Source organism: Ailuropoda melanoleuca, chromosome 14, assembly GCF_002007445.2.
Source record: "Ailuropoda melanoleuca isolate Jingjing chromosome 14, ASM200744v2, whole genome shotgun sequence".
NCBI lineage: Eukaryota > Metazoa > Chordata > Mammalia > Carnivora > Ursidae > Ailuropoda > Ailuropoda melanoleuca.
The window spans coordinates 3,301,395-3,323,194 of NC_048231.1; the positions used below are offsets into that span (position 1 = coordinate 3,301,395).

At 33.6% G+C, this 21,800-nt stretch overlaps 1 protein-coding gene and 1 pseudogene across 1 annotated transcript in view; both read right to left on the reverse strand.

The window, feature by feature from the left end:
* Nucleotides 1-1,224: 1,224 nt before the first annotated feature.
* C14H14orf39 (chromosome 14 C14orf39 homolog) overlaps nucleotides 1,225-21,800 on the reverse strand; it is a 60,701-nt gene continuing 40,125 nt past the window's right edge. Inside the window, exons 14-18 of the mRNA XM_019800051.2 lie at nucleotides 15,990-16,051; nucleotides 14,708-14,886; nucleotides 10,631-10,769; nucleotides 4,737-4,794; nucleotides 1,225-1,566 (exon numbers count right to left, since the gene is read on the reverse strand). Of these exons, the coding sequence (XP_019655610.2) occupies nucleotides 1,370-1,566; nucleotides 4,737-4,794; nucleotides 10,631-10,769; nucleotides 14,708-14,886; nucleotides 15,990-16,051 (635 nt within the window). The 3' untranslated portion in view covers nucleotides 1,225-1,369. The remainder of the gene's footprint in view (nucleotides 1,567-4,736; nucleotides 4,795-10,630; nucleotides 10,770-14,707; nucleotides 14,887-15,989; nucleotides 16,052-21,800) is intronic.
* Nucleotides 12,010-13,802, reverse strand: LOC100472989 (annotated as a pseudogene).

The following is a 21,800-nucleotide window of genomic DNA, read 5'->3' on the forward strand; positions in this document are numbered from 1 at the left end:
CTTAAACTCTTTCTCTCATTAGAAGTATCTGTTCTCTCTGACTTCTATCAAGTCTTTGGGAAGGCTTTATTTAATAAAATTGTGATATGCTGTGGACACCCTGAAGAAGCAAGAGAGACTCTCACCCAAAATTTGGCTTGATATTGAGACTAATGGTGTCACACACACCCCAATACAGTATGAAAAGGTTTATTACTCATATAACGACATTTTCAGGAGAGAGCAGGCCAGGACTACCTAGTTTATCTAAAAATGGCTTGAGAGATCAGAGGAAGGAGACTGGCTGTGGGTTTTTATGGTGGTTGAGGGTGGGACCAGAACAAGAGTTCCTATACATGGCTTGAACTTCCCACTGATGCTAAAGTTGGGAACACCTGGGCTTTCTTATCGGCTTGATCAGATGTGGAGCAGAAGGGAAAGAAAATGCTGTGAAGCTTAAAATCTGTCAGCAGTCACACACCAGAATTTGGAGTCAGACTTTATTACTCGGTAACTCAATGTAACCAATTTAAAAAGCACAAAATACAAAGAGGTTGAGCAATACATTTATATAATTTCATCAAAATTTAAATATCTTCATTTAACCTATATAATTCACAAGCAAATACAGCATATAAAACATGAAGGCCAATTTTTTTGTTAGAAACAGAAAACAAAATTTTAAATGTTCTTCAAAAAAGTTTAAGCAAGAAAATATAACAGTATCATCAATACAACGATCTAGTTTTCAAAAATTACTCTAGCCCTTCACATTTAATTCCATTAAAGATATTAGAATAACTGATAAAATTAGAAGTTTATTATTTGTTGTATTAGAATAACGTATTTTATTCACTATAAATAACATGAATTCTGCGAGAATATTATTAAAGCACCACTCTTTATACTGCAACAGTGAAGCATAAGTGAAACAGTGGTTTTAAAAGCATTTTTTAGTAGCAAAAGTACAAAGTACACCTCAACACTAATTCTGATAAAAGATCTTCTGATGGCCTAAAGTTCTTGTTCTTATCAAAACAGCTAAAATACTACCAGAATGAAACTTAGGTTCTGGGGAGAAGCAGGCTTAATATTTATAGTATAGATTAATGAAAAATCATCAAATTCTATTATGATTAATTCTGCCTCAATATGGCTTGCAAAATCAAAACCAAACAAGTAATGATAGCAAATGCTTCAAATAAAACAAAATTTTATGACATAGGGTTAATTACCCTCAATATTTAAATATATAATCAAATAATGTAACTATGGTAACCCATTACTGCTTTAATCAAAAGAAAGTAGTCTTCATTTTTAAGTAATAATGTAAATTTGTGCCTTAGATGATTACAGAGCAGTTAAATAATTTGAGATATTAGTAATTAGTTCAAAAAAAAGTAAACTGTGTTGTATTTTGTGAGGAAGATGAAAAACCTTTTACAGAAGGTGTTGAGCTTTGATCCTGTTCAAATGAAAATGGAAAACTAAAATCATCTTTTCCAGTTCCAAATGTATGCGTTGAAGAGTCTGATGAAAAAGAAAATGTGAAGCCATCGTCTCCTTCTGGTTTCCCAAATAAGTTTCCTGAGGAAGATAAACATTACAATACCATGCTATTCCTGTTACATGATTTGCATCATCTATTAAATTACAGTATACTGCAAATAATAGGGTAACACTGAATCACTTATTAAGCAGATATTTAACTGTATTCCTACATGGAAAGAACTGTCCTTTGTACTATGAAAAATCAAATAGATCTAAAATTATTTTCAAGTAATTTGAACTCAAGTATAATAAGGGCTAGTATATATGGTAGAAAAAGGGTTACAACACCTCAAATGGAGAGAACAGCACAGAGGCAGAGAAAGAGGAATACATGGGAAGTATTAGAATAACAGAAATCAATTCAGCTTGTCAGGAGCACTAAGAAATAATAAAAAGTTATTAAAAGAGTATTAATGAAAATGAGCTGGAAAGATAGCTGAATGTCCAACTATAGAATCTGGACTTCATTTTATAATAATGTAAGAGGAAGCCATTAAAATTTTCAAGTGGAGGGGCACAAGGATGGCTCAGCCAGTTAAACAAAGGAATCTTGATTTTGGCTCAGGTCATGATCCCAGGATTGTGAGATCAAGCCCCGCCTCCCACTCCATGCTGGGTGTAGATGCTGCTTAAGATTCTCACTCTCCCTTTCCCTCTGTCCCCAACCAAACTAATTTTTTTTCAAATTTTCAAGTGAAGATATGACAGGATTTGAACTACTTTGTAAGGATTACTAAGGAAAAAATGCGTATAAAGGCTGGAACAGCAGAGCGTCTAGAAGCGGGAAGAACAGGAAAGAAATGATGAAAGCTTGGTCTTACAGTCATAGCAAAGTGAATGGAGAAAGTTGCTGGGTCTGAGAGATACTGCAGAAGACAAACTAATTCAACTATTATTTATGAGTTACTACAATGTACTGTTTGTGGCATTGTTTAAGGAAACGGACAGAACAGTGAAAAGGCTTCTGTAGTTCTAAAAGGAATTTTTTTAAAGATTTTATTTATTTTAGAGAGAGAGAGCACAAGCTGGGGGGAGGAGCAAAGGGGGAGGGAGAGGGAGAAAATCTCAAGCAGACTCCACGCTAAGCATGGAGACTTATGCAGGGCTCCATCAAGACCCTGAGATCATGACCCGAGCCAAAACCAAGAGTCAGATGCTTGAACACCTGAGCCACCCAGGCACCCCAAGAGGATTTTTTGAAATCAACTTTACATAAAGAATTATTTGGTTAATGACTCCAAGAATTGCCTTTAAGGAAAAATATTATTTTTCATTCACTGTATTATGTAAGACTATAAATATTAAAGTATTTTAGTATCTTTATTACAGTTTTAATTATTAACAACTCAAAATACAGTAATCTAAAAACTTACTTGAAGTCTTTTAAAGCACTTGTATTTTTTCCATGAAGAACCAATTCAATTAAGCAGAACAATTTACTTTGTAGCACTTTGAAATTTCATGTATCTTTAAACATCACAATTATTTCACCCTCAATAAAGCTAAGCCTACCAGCAGTAGCGTGGGTGAATAGAGGGATGGTTAGAAAGACAGATGGACTGACTGATTACCAGATACTTGAGTTCTTCCTCTATCCCTTTATTTTTCCACTGACTTCAGTACACATCCATAAGACTTAAATGAAGAAAAATAGCTGTAACATAGCTAAAGGATCAGAAAGATTTAAAATCTTGAATCTCCCTTTGAATAAATGAATTTGATGTTTTTTATTTAATTTCAGAAGAAAAGAAGTTCATATAAAGTCTTCATAAAACTCTTAGGCTCATTATGAATAAAATAATAGATTAATGTGCAAGGCGCTATGGACAATACAAACGTGAATGAAACAGAATCCCTGCACTCAAAGACCTGTAATTAGAAGAGACTTATTAACATAGCACAATTTTTAAAAAAAGAAGAGATTTTTATATATATTAATAAATAATAACAGACAACAGAATATTTTACAGTATATAAAAAAAGAAACATACAGAAAAGTGAAGGAGAGATCTTTTGGGGATGAAAAGTTGAAGGGAAATAAAAGAATTTATGGGACCTGGTCTTGGAAGATGGTTAGAAAGAAATAGAAGTTGAGGATTTCAGGAAGAAAAAAGTGGGTCAGAAGGTGTTGGCATATTTGGGATGTAGTGAGTTCTTCGGTCTGACCAAAAGCATACATTATTTTTATAAGAGAAAAGGCTTAAAAGATATGTTGGAACAAGGTTAGATATATCACAATAGAATAAAAGAAAATAATCATATGATCATCTCAATAAATGAAGAAAAAGCATTTGACAAAATTCAACATCCATTCATGATAAAAATTTAACAATTTAGACATAGAAGGAACATATCTCAACATAATAAAAGCCATATATGACAAGCCCACAGGTAACACTGTATTCAATGGTGAAAGGAGGAGAGCTTTTCCTTTAGGATCAGGAACAAGACAAGGGTGCCCACTCTTACCACTCCTATTCATAGTAGTACTGGAAGTCTTAGATAGAGCAATCAGGCAAGAAAAAGAAATGTGTGTGTGTATATATATATATATATATACACACACACACACACACATATGAGCACACAATGGAATATTATTGAGACATTAAAAAAACAGGAAATCCTGCCATTTACAGTAACACTAATGGCATTAGGCTAAGTGAAATAAGTCAGACAGAGAAAGACAATGTATAATTTCACTTGTATGTGGAACTGAAAGGAAGAAAAAAAGAAAAAGGAAATGTCCACTATTCTATCACCAGAGCCAAAGCAGTACTGAATATAAAATATACTATATGTATACACATATATATTTATATGTTGAATGAATCACGGGATAAAAGAAGAAAGAAGATCCAATAAAAAGTAAGCACCAGAGATATAGGAGGAAATCTAAAAATCTAAAAACTTCAGAAAGAAGATGAGAATAGTCAACTATATCAAATGCTACAAAGATAGTGAATATGATAATAAATACAAAATACCCATAATGTTTAATAATCACTAGTTTAATAAATCACTAGTAGTTATTGGAGAATTTGGTGGAGTAGTGAAAGAAGCTAAATTGCTACAAAAAATAATTAGTGAGTGGTACACAATAGAATTTTAAAAGAATAAACTGAGGGCCTGAGAAAATCAGAGGCAAACTAAAAAAGTGGAGAAGTTAACATGTTTTTATATGTAGCAAACTTCAAATCACTTACCAATTTCTTGTTGTGATGACAGAGGATTTAAATTTCCTGCAGAATGATGTTCATTAAACTGAAAAATAATTTCCATTCAGTATTACTCAAGGAATCAGTGAAACAGTAGATATGGCATTTATATTTGAATATAAAGCCTGGTTCTTCTAATAAGCATAATTAGAGTAGACAAAATGGCAACATTCTATATAGCACATTACTGTACTTTAAAAAAGAGATCTTTAAAACCTATCATTTGTTTATATTAAAATAAGGCTTAATGATTTGATTCCAGCCATAGATAATACATTAAAAGGTATATATAATACTAAAGATAGTTCCTACTTTGGAATATTAATATAACCTAAAATTCTAATTAACTTTTGCTTTATTCTGAAGGCCTTTTACAAAACAGGTTCTTGGTATTGTTTTCCTCCCCATAAAAGTAATAGGAAATATGACAGTTTCACGTCAGTTCAGATCAAGTTTTGCTGCCAAAAGTCTGTTTTCTCTGTAAAACAGGGTTTTTTTTAAATGGGATCATGGCAACATAGTTTCCTATCCCCTTTTTTTCTCTTAATGCTGCATTATGAGCATTTTCCCATATCACTATTCTTCCAAAACCAGATTCTTTTCATGGCATTTTCATGTTTTTCCATATGAACATACCATACAGTTTCTTTTTTTTTTTGGTTATTATTTAAATTCCAGTTAGTTAACATACCGTGTAATATTAGTTACAGGTGTACAATTTAGTGATTCAATACTTACATACAACACCCAGGGCTCATCACAAGTGCATTCCTTAATTAACCCACCCACCCCCACCTCCCTACCCTCTGGTAACCATCAGTTTGTTTTCTATAGTTAAGAGTCTGTTTCTTGGTTTGCAATCATTTTTCTCTTTGGACATTTAGGTTACTTCTGTTTTTTTCTAATACAAATTACACTTGAGTAAATACTGGTATGCACAGATTTGCATTTTTTTGACGATTAATAAGGAAAGCATTTTCCCAGAGATTTTTATAAGTCACTTGAATTTCTTTTTTCAGTGAATTATTTATTCACCTAAAGAACTTTGTACATACCTCTAACTGAGGCAGTAATTCTTATTAATCCATAAAAGCTTTTTACATATTAAAGATACTAATTCCTTATATTATTGCAAATATTTTATATCACATTATCATTTTGTCTCTAAAAATTTTTTTTAACATATAAAACTTTTCTATGGAACCAAACCCAAACTCTTTTTATTTTCTTTTGACTCTTCTTGCACTGTTTTAATGCTCAGAGAATCGTTCCTCTTATTAAGATCTGATGAATATTTAAAGTTCAAGACTTTCTAGCCCATACTATTGATCAATTTATCAATCCTTGTACCATTATCACATTTTGATTGCTCTCGGTTCCCCCTCACCAGACTTCTTTTCCACAATATTCTTATTATTAATGTCTGTAGAATCTATAATACTATTTTATTTGTAAAATAGATAAATTGTCTCATCTTTTTGTTAGTCTAATGATAAGTTTATAAGTTCTGTCAATTTTTCTCAAAGAACCAACTTTGGCTTTGTCAATTTTCTCTATTGCTTATTTTCTATTTCATTGATTTCTCTTATCTCCCTTATTTTTTCATTCTATTTACTTTGGGTTTACTTTGTTCTCCTTTTTCTAGATTTTATTTTTTTAAAGATTTTATTTATATATTTGATAGAGACAGAGCACACAGCAGAGGGAGCTGGAGGCAGAAAGAGAGAGAAGCAGGCTCTCAGCTGAGGGGGGAGCCCAATGAGGGGCTCAATCCCAGGACCCTGGGGCCATGACCTGAGCAGACACTTAGGCAACTGAGCCACCCAGGTGCCCCATTCTCTAGATTTTCAAGATGAAAACTTAGGTCACTGATTTCAGACCTTTCTTCTTTTCTATTAACTGAATTATTTAAAGTATTAATTAAATTATTTAAAGCTATGGATTTATTTTGGTTTTGGCAACATCCCTCAATTTTGATACACTGAATTTTCATAATCATTCATTTCAAAATCTTTTCTAATTTCTCTCATGATTTCTTCTTTGACCTATGGCCCAATTATTTAGGATTTTCCTTCTATCTTATTAATTTCTAATTTAATTATATTGTGGGCAGAGAACATACTCCGTATGATCTTAATCCTTTGAAATTAAGACTCATCTTATGGCCCAGAATATGGTCTTGGTGAATGTACCATCAGCACTTGAAAAGAATATACAAGCACACCTCAGAAATATTACAGGTTTCGTTCCAGACCACCACAAAAATGTGAATATCACAATAAAGCAAGTCAAATGAATGTTTTGGTTTCCCAATACATACAAAGATTATGATTATACTACACTATTAAGTGTGCAATAGCATCATGTCTTAAAAACTGCAATATTTAAATTTAAAAATACTTTATTGCTAAAAAAAAAATGCAAACTTTCATCTGAGCTTTCAGTGAGTTGTAATCATTGATCACGGACCACCATAACAAATATAATAATAATGAAAAAGTTTGAAATATTGTGAGAATTACCAAAATGTGACAGAGATATGAAGTGAGCAAATGCTGTTGGAAAAATGATGCCAGTAGATTTGTTTGACACAGGGTTGCCACAAACCTTCAATTTTTTAAAAAAAAAAAAAGCAGTATCTGCAAAGTGCAATAAAACGAGATATCCCTATATAAGCTGCAGAACTGAGTTTGCTGGATGTGGTTAGTTTCTATAAATGTCAGGTCAAGAGGGTTTATGGTATTGTTCAGATTTTATAGATCTTTATTGATTATGTTGTCTAATTCAATCAAGTGCTGAGAGAAGGGTGCTAAAAATCTCCAATCAAGTTTGTGTTTTTTTTTCTATTTCTCCCTTTGATTCAGTCAATTTTTGTTTCTGTATTTTTTTTAGTATAGTTGACGATGTTACATTTGTTTTAGGTGTACAACTTGGTGAATTGACAAGTTTATACCTGATGTCATGTTCACCACATGTATAGCTACAATCTGCCCCATTACATTGCTATTACAATATCATTGACTGTATTCCTTATGGTCTGCTTTTCATTTGTTTCTGTATTTTGAAGTTGTTATTAGGCACATAAACATTTGTCATCGTTACATCTTGCTTAAGAACTGCCCCTTTTATTTTATTTTTCTATTAGAGAGGGAGAGAGAGTGAGAAGGGGGCAGAGGGAGAGGGAGAAGCATGCTCCCCACTGAGCAGGGAGCCCGATGCACAGCTAGATCCCAAGACCCCGGGATTATGACCTGAGCCAAAGGCAGATGCTTAACCAACTGAACAACCCAGTTGCCCCTAGCCCTTTTATTCTTAAGACATGTCTTTATCTCTAGCAATATTCTTTGTCTTGAAGATTACCTAAAATGATGTAAGTATAGCCACTGTAACCTTCTTACAGTTTTCATGATATATCTTTTTCCATCCACTTACTTTTTTTCCTTTCAAGATTTTTTAAAGTTGTAGTTAGTTAACATATAGTGTAGTATTAGTTTCAGGAGTAGAATTTACTGCTTCATGATTGCATATCACATCCAGTGCTCATTACATCAAGAGCCCTCCTTAATACCGATCACCCATTTACCCCATCCCCCCACCCACCTCCTCTCTAGCAGCCCTCAGTTTGTTTCCGATTGTTGAGAGTCTCTTATGGTTTGCCTCTCTTTTTATCTTACTTTATTTTTCCTTCCCTTCTCCTATTTTCATCTGTTTTGTTTCTTAAATTCCATATATGAATGAAATCATATGGTATTTGTCTTTCTCTGACTGACTTATTTCACTTGGCATAATACCATCTAGCTCCATCCACCTTGTTGCACATGGCAAGCATTCATTCTTTTTGGTGACTGAGTAAAATTCCTGTGTGTGTGTGTGTATGTATCATGTCATCTGCAAATAGTGGAAGTTTGATGTGTATTAAGGAGGGCACTTATTGTCATGAGCACTGGGTGTTATATGCAATCATGAATCACTAAATTCTACCCTGAATCTAATATTATACTGTATGCTAACTAACTGGAATTTAAATAAAAACTTGAAAAAAGAAAAAAATAAAGTGTGTTCTTGTTGATAGCTTATAGTAGGGTCATGTTTTTTGATCCACTCTTATAATCTCCACCTTTAATGGAGTATTTAGCCCATTTATAGTTAATGTGATTATTAAAACTTTTCATGTTTGGGTCTAACATTTTACTATTTGTTTTCTGTTTGCTCTCTGTTTTGTTACTCTATTACTTCTCTGCTTTATTTTGGGTTAATTTTTTTTGGATTACATTTTAATTTATTTCCAATCTTATTTTTGAACATTTTCTTGATTATTCTTGACCAGGAAACTTAGTAATTATCTGCCAATCTCATTCCCCACCCCAACACTACAAAGCAAAACAAAACAAGAAATTAAAGATGAACCATCTTGCTAGGATTCCAATTAGATTAGAATTGAATTACATTTATAAATTATTTGGGGGAAGAAATATATATTTATAATATTTTATTCCTATATAGCTACTTTCTATGTCTATGTACTCAATAATTTTTGTCAGTAGTTTTTGTGGTCTGCTTTAGCCAAATGTACATGTTTCCTGTTAAGGTCACATACATGCATTTTGCATTAATGTTAATATTGTAAATGACAATTATCTCATTGTATTCTACCTTTTTATGCCCAGCACACACCTTCTGGGAATTACCTGTTTTTGAAATAAGCATTGAGATAAAAATTGAGACAAAGTTGAAGACATGAAATACTATGATGTGTATAGTACTATATCATCCATCAATAAACTTATAATTTCAACAATTTAAGATAATGTCGGGGGTATAGGAATAAAATATTCTAGTCCATATAAAACTGGTTAAATGTGACTAATCTAAATGAACAACAATATAATACTTATTATATTACACTACTACATACATTAGCATTATTAAGTGGTTAGAATTTTTGCAAGGCTTTATGCATATAAACTCATTTAATATCCATAAAACCAAAGGTTATATCCAAAATCCTACATCCAGTACACAATCAACCACTGTGTCATCAGAGTCTGGTCTTAACCACTACACTGTGCTGTCTCTACTGATCAAATAAAGTATATCTTAATTTTCAGTTTCAATTGCCAAATACAGAAATAAGCGCTTTACTGTTCTATCACTGAATAGCAGAAATCACTATTAGAAGAAAAATAGGTCTTTTAAAATTAACCAATAATGTTGCTATGTACACATATGAAAATAAAAAGACCTGGGGAATTTTTCACACTGAGAAATGAAAAGTTTGTTTAGAAGTTAGGCACATAGACTATAAAGCCAAATTAATTTTAAACTGCCTTTAAGTGCAATTTAAATCATCCCTATCCTGATATTCTCTTTTTTATAAACAGATACCAACTGAGGGCACCTGAAATTGAAAACAAAAACATAATGGGGAAACTGTGCTACATTATCAATACTCAGAATCTTTTTAAAAAATTGCCTCTGCTTTTGTACTCTGCTCCAAGATAGTTTGAAATTAAAGAATTAAAATTACTTGGGGGGTACCTGGGTGGCTCAGTTGGTTAAGCTTCTGACTCTTCATTTTCACTGAGGTCATGATCTCAGGGTCTTGAGATGGAATCCCAAGTCAACTTCTGCATTCAATGGGGAGTCTACTTAAGATTCTCTCCCTCCCTCTGCCTCTTCCCCTGCTTGCTCACTTGTTCACACCCTCTCTCAAATAAATAAATACACGTTAAAAGAAAAAAGATTCTTTCTTCCTCCCTCTGCCCCTCCCCACCCCTGCTTGCATACATGCGTGCATGTGTGCTCTCTCTCTTAAAAAAAGAAACTACTTGAGATTCCAGTGTACAGTTTTTTAGAAATAAAACTTTAGCTTCTCATGTTACCTGATCTGATGAGATTTCTGAATCAAATACAGTAGAATCAAATAAATTCAATCCAGGAGATCTAGAAGTATAATTCATAAGAAAAGAAAATCCAGGGGATTCCTTTTGTGTTTGACCTTCAGGCATTATATTTCTATTTCTGTTACAAAGAAATAAGAAATAATAAAAATGTTAAAAATATATTACTAAATATTGCAGACTGGTAAACAATAGCACAGAAGTAAGAATTAGCACAGTAGGATAAGGAAGAGAACAGTTATTGAAGTGACAAACCTCTTGAGAAAAGGATGGTTTGAGGTGGAGAATAATGTTAAAGTAGAACAATTACAGAATAATAAAGAATTCCAACTGAGAATATACTGTCCGGCTCAATTCTAGGTATTTCCACAGGCATTAGCTTACTTATTCCTCATAATAAACCTAAGAAATAGGTACTATTAATACCACCTCCATTTTACAGAAGAAAATTTTGAAGCATAGAAAGGATAAATGACTTTCTCCAAGAAATGTAAGTGCCACAGTTGGGATTTGAATTCAGCAATCCAGATTCAAAGTCAGAGCTCCTAACTTTGAGGCTATATTTTCTCCAAGATCTTGAAAGACAATGATAAGATTTTAGTCTTGATGAGGAGTCAGCTGTTACATATTGTTGCATAAGGAAGTTAAACTATAAAATTATTTGGGAAAAATAGAGAACACAGTGGTTAGACGAATTCTGGAGGTAGAGCTGCCTGTATTTTTTTTTCTTTTAAATATCCATGTCTTGGCTTTCATATTGTGCATATTGGCCTCTATGGCACTACAAGTAAACATGGAAATAGTTTCCATTTCCATGCACAGGTATTCCGCTATAACACCATTTAAAATTAGTATGGACAAGGTAAACTTTGCAATGGTTAATATTCATTTGGATAACTACAATTAAATGAATATTAAATCAAGCAAGAAATAGGCTATGTTCAATATGCTCTAGATGTCAGGGTGTAATATTCAATGTTATTTAAAACTTAATTTTCTTTTTTTCTCTAAAGGGACATCTTTTCTGTATATGGGTGCTCAAGTGAAAACTGAGGAATTCATTCTGACCATAAGAACAAAAGTCAGAAACAAGAGAGTGCTTGCCTCCTCCTCTAAAAGAATACATTTGCTCATTATCTCTCTCTCTGGACATCATTTCCCATTATCATTAATGAAAATGCTTATAAGTACCAATCCCAAAATTCTGTCTTCAAGGGTAAGTTATAAATTTTTAAAAGGGTGGGTCATTATACTAAAAAAGTCAAATTCCAGCAACACTAATGCTAAAAATGACATTAAATTTCTTAGCATTCATGCAGTATATTTCCATGAGTTTTCTATTATGTGCAGATCTTTTTTCCTTAAGAAGTAAAATGAAGTTTGAATAGTAGAGTCTGTGGTGTGGTGACATCAGCAACTGCCAGTTCCTGCCCATCAATGAGTCCCAATTCTTTCAATGTCTTGGAGAGATTTGGCCTTGTTCGTTCTTCAGTAGAGGTTACTGACTAAGTAAAGTGTTCTATTTTTTCCCTCTAATGTGGNCCTCCCTCGCTGGCTGTCTCTGTTGAATAAATAAATAAAATCTTAAAAAAAAAAAAAAAAAGAAGTAAAACGAAGTTTGAATAGTAGAGTCTGTGGTGTGGTGACATCAGCAACTGCCAGTTCCTGCCCATCAACGAGTCCCAATTCTTTCAATGTCTTGGAGAGATTTGGCCTTGTTCGTTCTTCAGTAGAGGTTACTGACTAAGTAAAGTGTTCTATTTTTTCCCTCTAATGTGGCTGTGATGGCTGGAGATTTCATCTGCAGAGAAGCACTATTAGTTAAATAATCCAAAACCTCCTGCAGTTTAGTGGATGGAGAAAACTGAATATTTTGAGGAAGCTGGCTACAAACTGCGCAGTTTTCCTTTCTCTCTGCTTCAAATGTGTATGTGTACAGTCCATCTACATCACTGAATACCAAGTATTAAGAGGAATATATGCACTTGTGGCTATTTTAAAAACATCAGTGGCACACACAGCTGCAATGACTGTATTTGTAGAAGCTACTGCAGGAATGATTCGTTTTACTACTCCTTGAGTGAGTCTACAGGTAACACCCCTAATATTATACTGCGATTCTCTCTCGACGGACTTTTGGAAAATCCACTGAATATGATCAGGATCATCTCCCCCTAATAGAACTCCTTCTCCAAAAGCTGCTCCTTAGGCCGCTGCAGTATCCTTACTACTCAATGCAGTGTTCTAGTAGCCTGGACATAGACGCAATGGTGCACATGGGAAAATTAACCTGTGGAGGATACAGTACTAGGGTGCATTCAATACAAGCAGTCATCCAGGCAGAATCACCATGGCATTTCCTTTAAAACCTTCTGTCCCCCCATCTATCAAAGGGACAATGGAGCTTGGATCTAATACACCATCTTCATAATTTAGAAGAGATATCAGCATGCCATTTATCCATCTTCTGGCTATGATAGGGTCCAGTCCACACACAATTATATGAAACTGTTGATAGAAAGTGTCATTAAAATCCTGAAATCTTGTTGAAATGTGGAACTACATTACAATTAGAAGCTCTGTCATTTAGAAATTCTGCAGCAACTTCAGCCTTAGGTCTTTCAACATCTTTAGGCCTATATAAAAACTGCTTTTTAGACTGGAAACATCTATAGTGTCCATGTCTGTAATATAAATCTGTCTAAAACCAGACAACGCCAGATTTTTCAGGAGCTCACATCCTAAGCTGCCAGCTCCAATGACCAGAACTTTACATGTATCTAACAAAAACTGGAGAGATTCAGTGCTCGGTTCAAAATCAGGATGTGTGAAAGGTACAGATCACTTGAGGAACTTCTTTACATGGTTCCAGCGACCTTCCCAGTCTCCAGTGTCCCCACACACACCACCAACAGCCACTTTCTCAGTCAGCAGCTCCTCTATTCTTCTTTTCTTCTTCGACTCCTTGCCATCTGCCACATTGTTCTCCCGAGCTGCCTGCATTTAAATCTCAACTCTATCACTGACAAGTTGTATCACCTGGGATTCTGTTTCCTCTTCTATAAAATAAGTATAATAATGTATTTACATCTCATAAAATTGTGAATATTAAATGAGCAATATTTATAAAGTGTTTAGACACAGTTAATGCTATTGTCAAGTAAGATAGAAATCTGAAGATACTTCCATAACTGTCTCCACTAACCATCAAGAAGTCACTTAACTTTACAGATCAGTTTTCTCATCCATCAGCACATGTTTTAGCATATAGCTGCCATATCCTTTTACAGTTCTCATATCTGATGATGAGTTCCACTTTGAATATACTGTGTGTGAGTCAACAGCATGACTTTAATATATAAAACTCTTATTAGCTATTTAAAATACAGAAGTATAACATGGGTGAGAGATTTCTGACGTGGAATCTGTTTGACATATGTTTTAAAAGAATCTTACAAGTTTGTGGTTTAAAAAGGGATTAAGCTAAACAAAAAAGGTTAAATACAGCCTATTCTTGGCTATAAACTACAAATCTGTGGTTTCCAAAGTTAAATAATCATGTTAAGAGATATTTCTGCCTACCAAGATTACTTAACAGATCGCAATTCTTGCTTTAGACACTACAACATAAAGAAAAATGACAGCTGGAACATTATTCAATGATATCCACAATCTACCATACATAATAGTAGCTTTTTAGCTTGATATTTAATATTTTTCCATGCATTTTTTATCCTTTGGAAAATCTTAAATGTATATACTATGCGCTAGATAAGTACTCAGAATCTATACCATCTTCAGCTGAATGCTGTAGGAAAATGGGAAAGAGGTTCTATGAAACCAGAATGACAGAATGTTAATAATTGTTTAAACAGGAAAGTAGGTACATGGAGGTTCATTATGCTAGTCTTTCTCTCCTTTGTGTATTTGAAATATTCCATAATAAAACCTTTTTAAAGTTATAGGAACTAGACATTTTACTATTCCTATCAATTGCTTATAAAATATTGGCTCAATATATATAGATTCTTTAATGATAATTATTAATTAAAATCCTACGTTTCAAAAGAGGGGGTTTTAGGGAACGATAATTTCTCCAAAGGTTCAGGTGTTTTCACAGCTTCAGGAGTTTTTAAAAATAAAGGAATTTCAGGAGTTTGTAGAAAATTTTCAGCCCTTTCTTCTACTTCATCACTGTTATTTTCTATTGGCTTCCCAAAATGTTCTGTACATATAACCTGCAAATTCAAAATAACAGAAAATTATAAAAATGAATGTTATTTTTTAAAAAAGTTATCACATTAACAAATTCACATATGCAAAAATGTGTGAGGAAGAAAACACCATATTAATCTATGATGTTATCATTTCATAGACAAAATTAGTAAAATAAGAATAATTGATAAAAGTGATACCTAAATATAATTGTGCAAAGTATGGAAAAATAATTATTTTTAATTTTCTAATTTTTCTTTTCTTCCCAGCTCCACCTCCCTTACCTCTACCTGAAAAAGTAAATGATAACCAGGACATACTCAAATTGATGAAGAAAAATGGTTAGGATTTTTTTTTAATTTCCACATCATGCGCTGGGCTCAGGAATTGTATATGATACAGGAAGGAAAAAGTAATTTACTTCCAAGCAATCTTATTCTCATTGGCTGTGTTCTTTGTACATTTTTGTCCTTATAAATTCATTACGCTACTTTCTCTGCAAAGGTTGAGAACATGAATACTAATTTTCCTTTATATCATTTTGTAGGGTAGGACTGTAATTTCTCAAATATGTTTGCTATACTAAATCCTACTTCAGAAACAATTTGAGTCTCTCCATCAAAAAAATTTTAAATGTTCTTTTCACCTGTTTTTCTTGAGCAGAATTCTACTATGTCATTTGTCTTGTTTTAACTCTTAGTAGCTAACTTAGTAAAGCCAACAAACACTGTCTACATCTATCATTAAAGTTTTCCACTATTAAAAAATATTTTGAAAATATTTTTGTGGCAACCACTGGTCTTGAGCTGCCTAAAATCATTCAATTTTACCAAACAAAATTGTTTTCTTCAGTTGTGATTTAGTTGTGGCATCAATATATACAGTCAATTATTAATGACAACTCTTTCTGTATATTTTCATGTAAACTTTTTGTGGCTTCATTTTCTAATCTAAAACTTCTCTAATGAATAAAAGCTTCAACATCACAGGAACTTGATTACCAACCTAATAACACCTAGACCTCATATATATAATCTTCATTAAACTTAATCTGAAATTAAAGTGGAAACAATATTTTAAATTGGAACATTTTGCTTAGAAATTAGAAATCAAACATTTGACTTACTTGTGAAGCACATTTTGATTCCCTCAATTGTCTTACTGTCCCTTTATCTTCACACTCAGCATCTGTTTATTATAGGAGAACAAACTATTTTTTCTTTTAGCAATTTAATTGTAAATAAAACATACAAACAATAAGAAATTGCCAATATTTAACTGTTTTTGACCTACAAAAATAGCAATTTCATACAGTTTAACCCAATCCATACAGATTAAGAGAATAAAACACATATGAACAGTTTAACAAAGAAAATATATTATAGGAATACCCATGTAACCACCACCCAGGTAAAGAAACAGAACATCAAATATACTCCAAAAGGCCCCATATTCCTCATATCATCCCCCTCAGAGGTAATCACTATCCTGACTTTTGTAAGGATTATTTCCTTGATTTGCTTTCCCTAGTTTTATCACCTAAGTAATACAGTTTATTTTTCCTGTTAAAACATTTTATGATAAAATGGTAATATAGGTGTTCTTTATCTTGTTTTTTTTCGTTCAGCATATGCTTGTGAAATTCAACTGTATTGTTTCATATAGACATAATCTGCTTACTTGTATTGATGTAAAATATTCCATCATACAAACACAACATAATATAGCTATTCTACTAGCAAATGGACATTCAGGGTGTTTCTACTTTGAAACTATTACAGTGATGATATGAACATTCCTTTACATATATACTTGGATGTACGTACTTGTATTTCTCCAGGTATATACCTAGGAGCGGAATTACAAGGTATAGAGCATGTGTATCTTTCATTTTACCAAATTTTAAACTATTTTCCAAAGTTTAGTTTCCAAACTGTTTATCAGTTTTTGTTGTGGTACCTAGCCATCCCAAGTTACCTTAGGAACTCATTCAATTTCACCAGACAAAACTATTAGCTCTAATTATAATTTAGATATGGTCTCAATATATAGTCATTTATAAATGAGAGTACCCCCCAATAGTTATGAGAGTTCTTATTGTCCTGTATTTTCATTAATACTTAGTACTGTCAGACTTTCTGAATTTGCTAATCTGTTGGATGTGTAATAGCTCACTGTGGCTTTATTTTTCAGTTTCCTAATTTGCTGAGCATCTTTTCAGATGCTTATTTACCACATGAGTTTCTCTATTTGAAGTGCCTATATTTTGCGCATATTTCTAATTGGGTTGTCTGTCTTATTCTTCTTGGTTTGTAGAAGTTCTTTATAGATTTTTGGAAACCAGTCCTTTGACAGTTTTATGTGTTAAAAATATATCCTCTTGTCTTCCTTTTTTTTTTTAAGATTTTTATTTATTTGAGAGAGAGAAGGCATAAGTAGGCAGAGTGGCAGACAGAGAAAGGGGGAGAAGCAGACTCCCCGCTAAGCAGGGAGCCTAATGCAGGACTTGATCCCAAGACCCTGAGATCATGACCTGAGCTGAAAGCAGCTGCTTAACCGACTGAGTCACCCAGGTGCCCCTTCCATTCTTTTTGTAATGTCTTTTGAAGAACAGAAATTCTGAAGTTTAATATAGCCAAATTTATCAAACTTTCTTTTATGATTGGGCTTTTTAATTCTTATTTAAGAAATTCTCTCCAACCTTGAATAGACATTTTTCTATTTGATCATCTGAAAGCTTTATAGTTTTGCCTTTTGCAGTTAAGTCACAGCTATTATTTTCNTTTATTCGACAGAGATAGAGACAGCCAGAGAGAGAGGGAACACAAGCAGGGGGAGTGGGAGAGGAAGAAGCAGGCTCATCGCAGAGAAGCCTGATGTGGGGCTCGATCCCACAACGCCGGGATCACGCCCTGAGCCGAAGGCAGACGCTTTAACCGCTGTGCCACCCAGGCGCCCCGAATAGACATTTTTCTATTTGATCATCTGAAAGCTTTATAGTTTTGCCTTTTGCAGTTAAGTCACAACTATTATTTTTNTATTATTTTCGCCACATATTAACTTCCTCAAAAGACAAGCTTGGAGATCACAGGAAAGAGTCCTTTTTTTCTTCTAAGATAATTACATGCCTTTTTGAGTATGAAGCCTTACCATATATGCTGAACAGCAGCTAAACTCTGCCAGATATATGCATTTCCCCACATATCTGTATTAGTGGTGCATGGTTCCTAGAGATCAGCCGTTCTTCCCCTAACACTCTGTCAGCTTAGTATATATAGAGGATTATAAAAGGTGGAACAAATCACCTGTGCAGTTAAGATATAGTTCTTTTTTCCAGAAGATAGCAGGAAGAAAATCCATCTACATGGAATCAGCACATTATGTTGATTGAATATTATATTGAGAGTAATAGATGCATAGTATAAGACCGTTCTGAATATACATATATTTACAGGATTTTTCTACTGACAAAATGAGCCAGTGTTATTTTTTAAGTTTTTATTTGAACTTGTTAACACAGTGTAATATTAGTTTTAGGTGTGCAATTTAGTGATTCAACACTTACATACAACACCTGGTGCTCATCAAAGTGCACTCCTTAGTCCCCACCACCTATTTAACCCACCTCCCACCCTCTTCTCTTCTGGTAACCATCAGTTTGTTCTCTATAGTTGAGTCTGTTTCTTGGTTTGCCTCTCTCTTTTTTCCCCTATGATTGTTTGTTTTGTTTCTTAAATTCCACATACAAGTGAAATCATACGTATTTTTCATTCTCTGACTTATTTTGCTTAGTGTAATACTTTCTAGCTCCATCCAAGTTGTTGAAAATGGCAAGATTTCATTCTTTTTCATGACTGAGTAATACTGCAATACACACACACACACGCACACACACATACACACATCTTCTTCATCCATTCATCAGTTGATGGACATTTGGGCTTTTTCCATAATTTGGCTATTATTGATAATATTGCTATAACATCCAGGCACATGTGCCTCTTCAAGTATTTTTGTATCCTTTGGGTAAATACCTAGTAATGCAATTGCTGGATCATGGGGTAGTTCTATTTTTAACTTTTTAAGGAACCTGCATACTGTTTTCCACAGTGGCTACACCAGTTTGCATTCCCATCAACAGTGTAAGAATGTTCCCCTTTCTCTACATCCTCACCAAAACCTGTTGTTCCCTGTGCTGTTAATTTTAGCCATTCTGACAGCTGTAAGATGATATCTCATTGTACTCTGATTTCTATTTCCCTGATGAGTGATGTTGAGTATCTTTTCATGTGTCCGTTAGCCATCTGGATGTCTTCTTAAGAAAAATGTCTATTCGGGTCCTCTGCCTATTTTTTAATTGGATTATTTGTTTTGGGATGTTGAGTTTTGTAAGTTCTTTACATGTTTTGGATACTAACCCTTCATCAGATAGGTCATTTGCAAATACCTTCTCCCATTCCGTAGGTTGCCTTTCAGTTTTGTTGTTTCCTTTGCTGTGCAGAAGCTTTTTATTTTGATGAAGTCCCAATAGTTTATTTTTGCTTTTGTTTCCTTTGCCTGAGGAGATGTATCTAGTAAGAAGTGCTAAGGCCGATGTCAAAGAGGTTACTGCCTGTGTTTTCCTCTAGGATTTTAATGGTTTCCTGTCTTACATTTAGGTCTTCCATCCATTTTGAATTTATTTTTATGTATGGTGTAAGAAAATAGTCCAGTTTCATTCTTTTGCATGTGGCTGTCCAGTTTTCCCAACATCCTTTCTTGAAAAGACTGTCTTCTTTCCATTGGATAGTCTTTCCTGCTTTGTCAAAGATTAGATGACCATATAGTTGTGGGTCTATTTCTGGGTTTTCTGTGCTGTTCCATTGATCTATGTGTCTGTTTTTGTCCCAGTATCATATCATCTTGATCGCTACAGCTTTGATATAACTTGAAGTCTGGAATTGTGATGCCTACAGCTTTGCTTTTCAAGGTTGCTTTGGCTATTCAGGGTCTTTTGTGGTTCCATACAAATTTTTGGATTGTTTCTTATAGCTCTGTGAAAAATGCTGGTGGTATTTTGACAGGGATTGCATCATATGTGTAGATTACTTTGGGTAATATAGATATTTTAACAATATTTGTTCTTCCAATCCATGAGCATGGAATGTTTCTCCATTTCTTTGTGTCATCTTCAATTTCTTTTATCAGTGTTTTATAATTTTCAGAGTATGGGTCTTTCATCTATCTGGTTAGGTTTATTCCTGGGTATCTTATGGGTTTTCGTGCAATTGTAAATGGGATTGATTCCTTAATTTCTCTTTCTGCTGCTTCATTATTGGTGTATGGAAATGAAACAGATTTCTGCATGTTGACTTTATATCCTGAAACTTTACTGAATTCATGTTATCAGTTCTAGCAGTTTTTTTGTGGAGTCTCTCAGGTTTTCTATATATAGTATCACATTATCTACAAATAGTGAAAGTTTTACTTCTTCCCCGTTGGTTTGTCTCCCTTTTATTTCTTTTTGTTGTCTGATTGCTGTGGCTAGGGTTCGCAGTATTATGTTGGATAAAAGTGGACATCCCTATCTTGTTCCTAACCATAGAGGAATAGGTCTCAGTTCTTCCCCACTGAGGATGATTTCAGTTGTGGGTTTTTTGTATCTGGACTTTACTCTGTTAAGGTGTGTTTCCTCTAAACTTACTTTATTGGGGGTTTTTATAAGGAATGGATGTTGTACTTTGTCAAATGCTTTTTCTGCATCTATTGAAAGGATCATATGGTTCTTATCCTTTCCTTTATTAATGTGATGTATCATGTTGATTGATTTGTGAATACTGAACCACCCTGGCAACCCAGGAATAAATCCCACTTGATAGTGGTGAACAGTTCTTTTGATGTACTTCAGATTTGGTTTGCTTGCATTTTTTAGAGAATTTTTGCATCCATGTTCATCAGGGATATTGGCCTGTAGTTTTCTTTTTAGTGGACTCTTTATCTGGTTTTGGTATCAGGGTAATGCTGGTCTCATAAAATGAATTTGGAAGTTTTCCTTCCTTTTCTATTTTTTGGAATAGTTTAAGAATAGGTATTAACCCTTCTCTAAATGTTTGGTAAAATTTGCCCGTGAAGCCATCTGGCCCTGGATTTTGTTCGTTGGGAGGTTTTTTATTACTGATTCAATAGAATGAGCCATTTTTAAAACTTTAAATAAAAGTCTATAATCCACATGATACAGACAAGAAGTGAAGACTTCTATATAGCCATATATATATATATATATACACACACACACACACACACACAGTGGAATAACTGTTATTCATTACTGGATTACTGATATATGTATATATGCATATGTACATGAGATGTCTTATGGTACACGTTATATATATTATATGTATACATGTGCATATATACATACATATATACACATAAAGACATAGAATGAGTTTTTTTCAAGGGTGTGATACCCTTAAAATTTTCCAACAGCTAGATGATTCTAGGATAATAAACTCATAAATACATACATATATATATATATATATCCTGTGACCTTTCTATGATTTTATTCAAAAAAAATAATCCAAGATAGTAAAAGATTTATGTAAAAGAACATAGTAGCATTAGGGGAAAAACCCAACCTACAAACAATAAAATATTTAATATTTTGAAAAAGAATGGCTAAATAAAGTTAAAATAATTCAATATAAAAATAATTCAATATTTTAAGAGAATGGATAAATGAATTTTAGCATATCCTTACAATGGCATATGATACAGTCATTAAAAATAAAATCTATTGGGGCGCCTGGGTGGTACGGCGGTTAAGCGTCTGCCTTCGGCTCAGGGTGTGATCCCAGCGTTATGGGATCGAGCCCCATGTCAGGCTCCTCTGCTATGAGCCTGCTTCTTCCTCTCCCACTCCCCCTGCTTGTGTTCCCTCTCTCACTGGCTG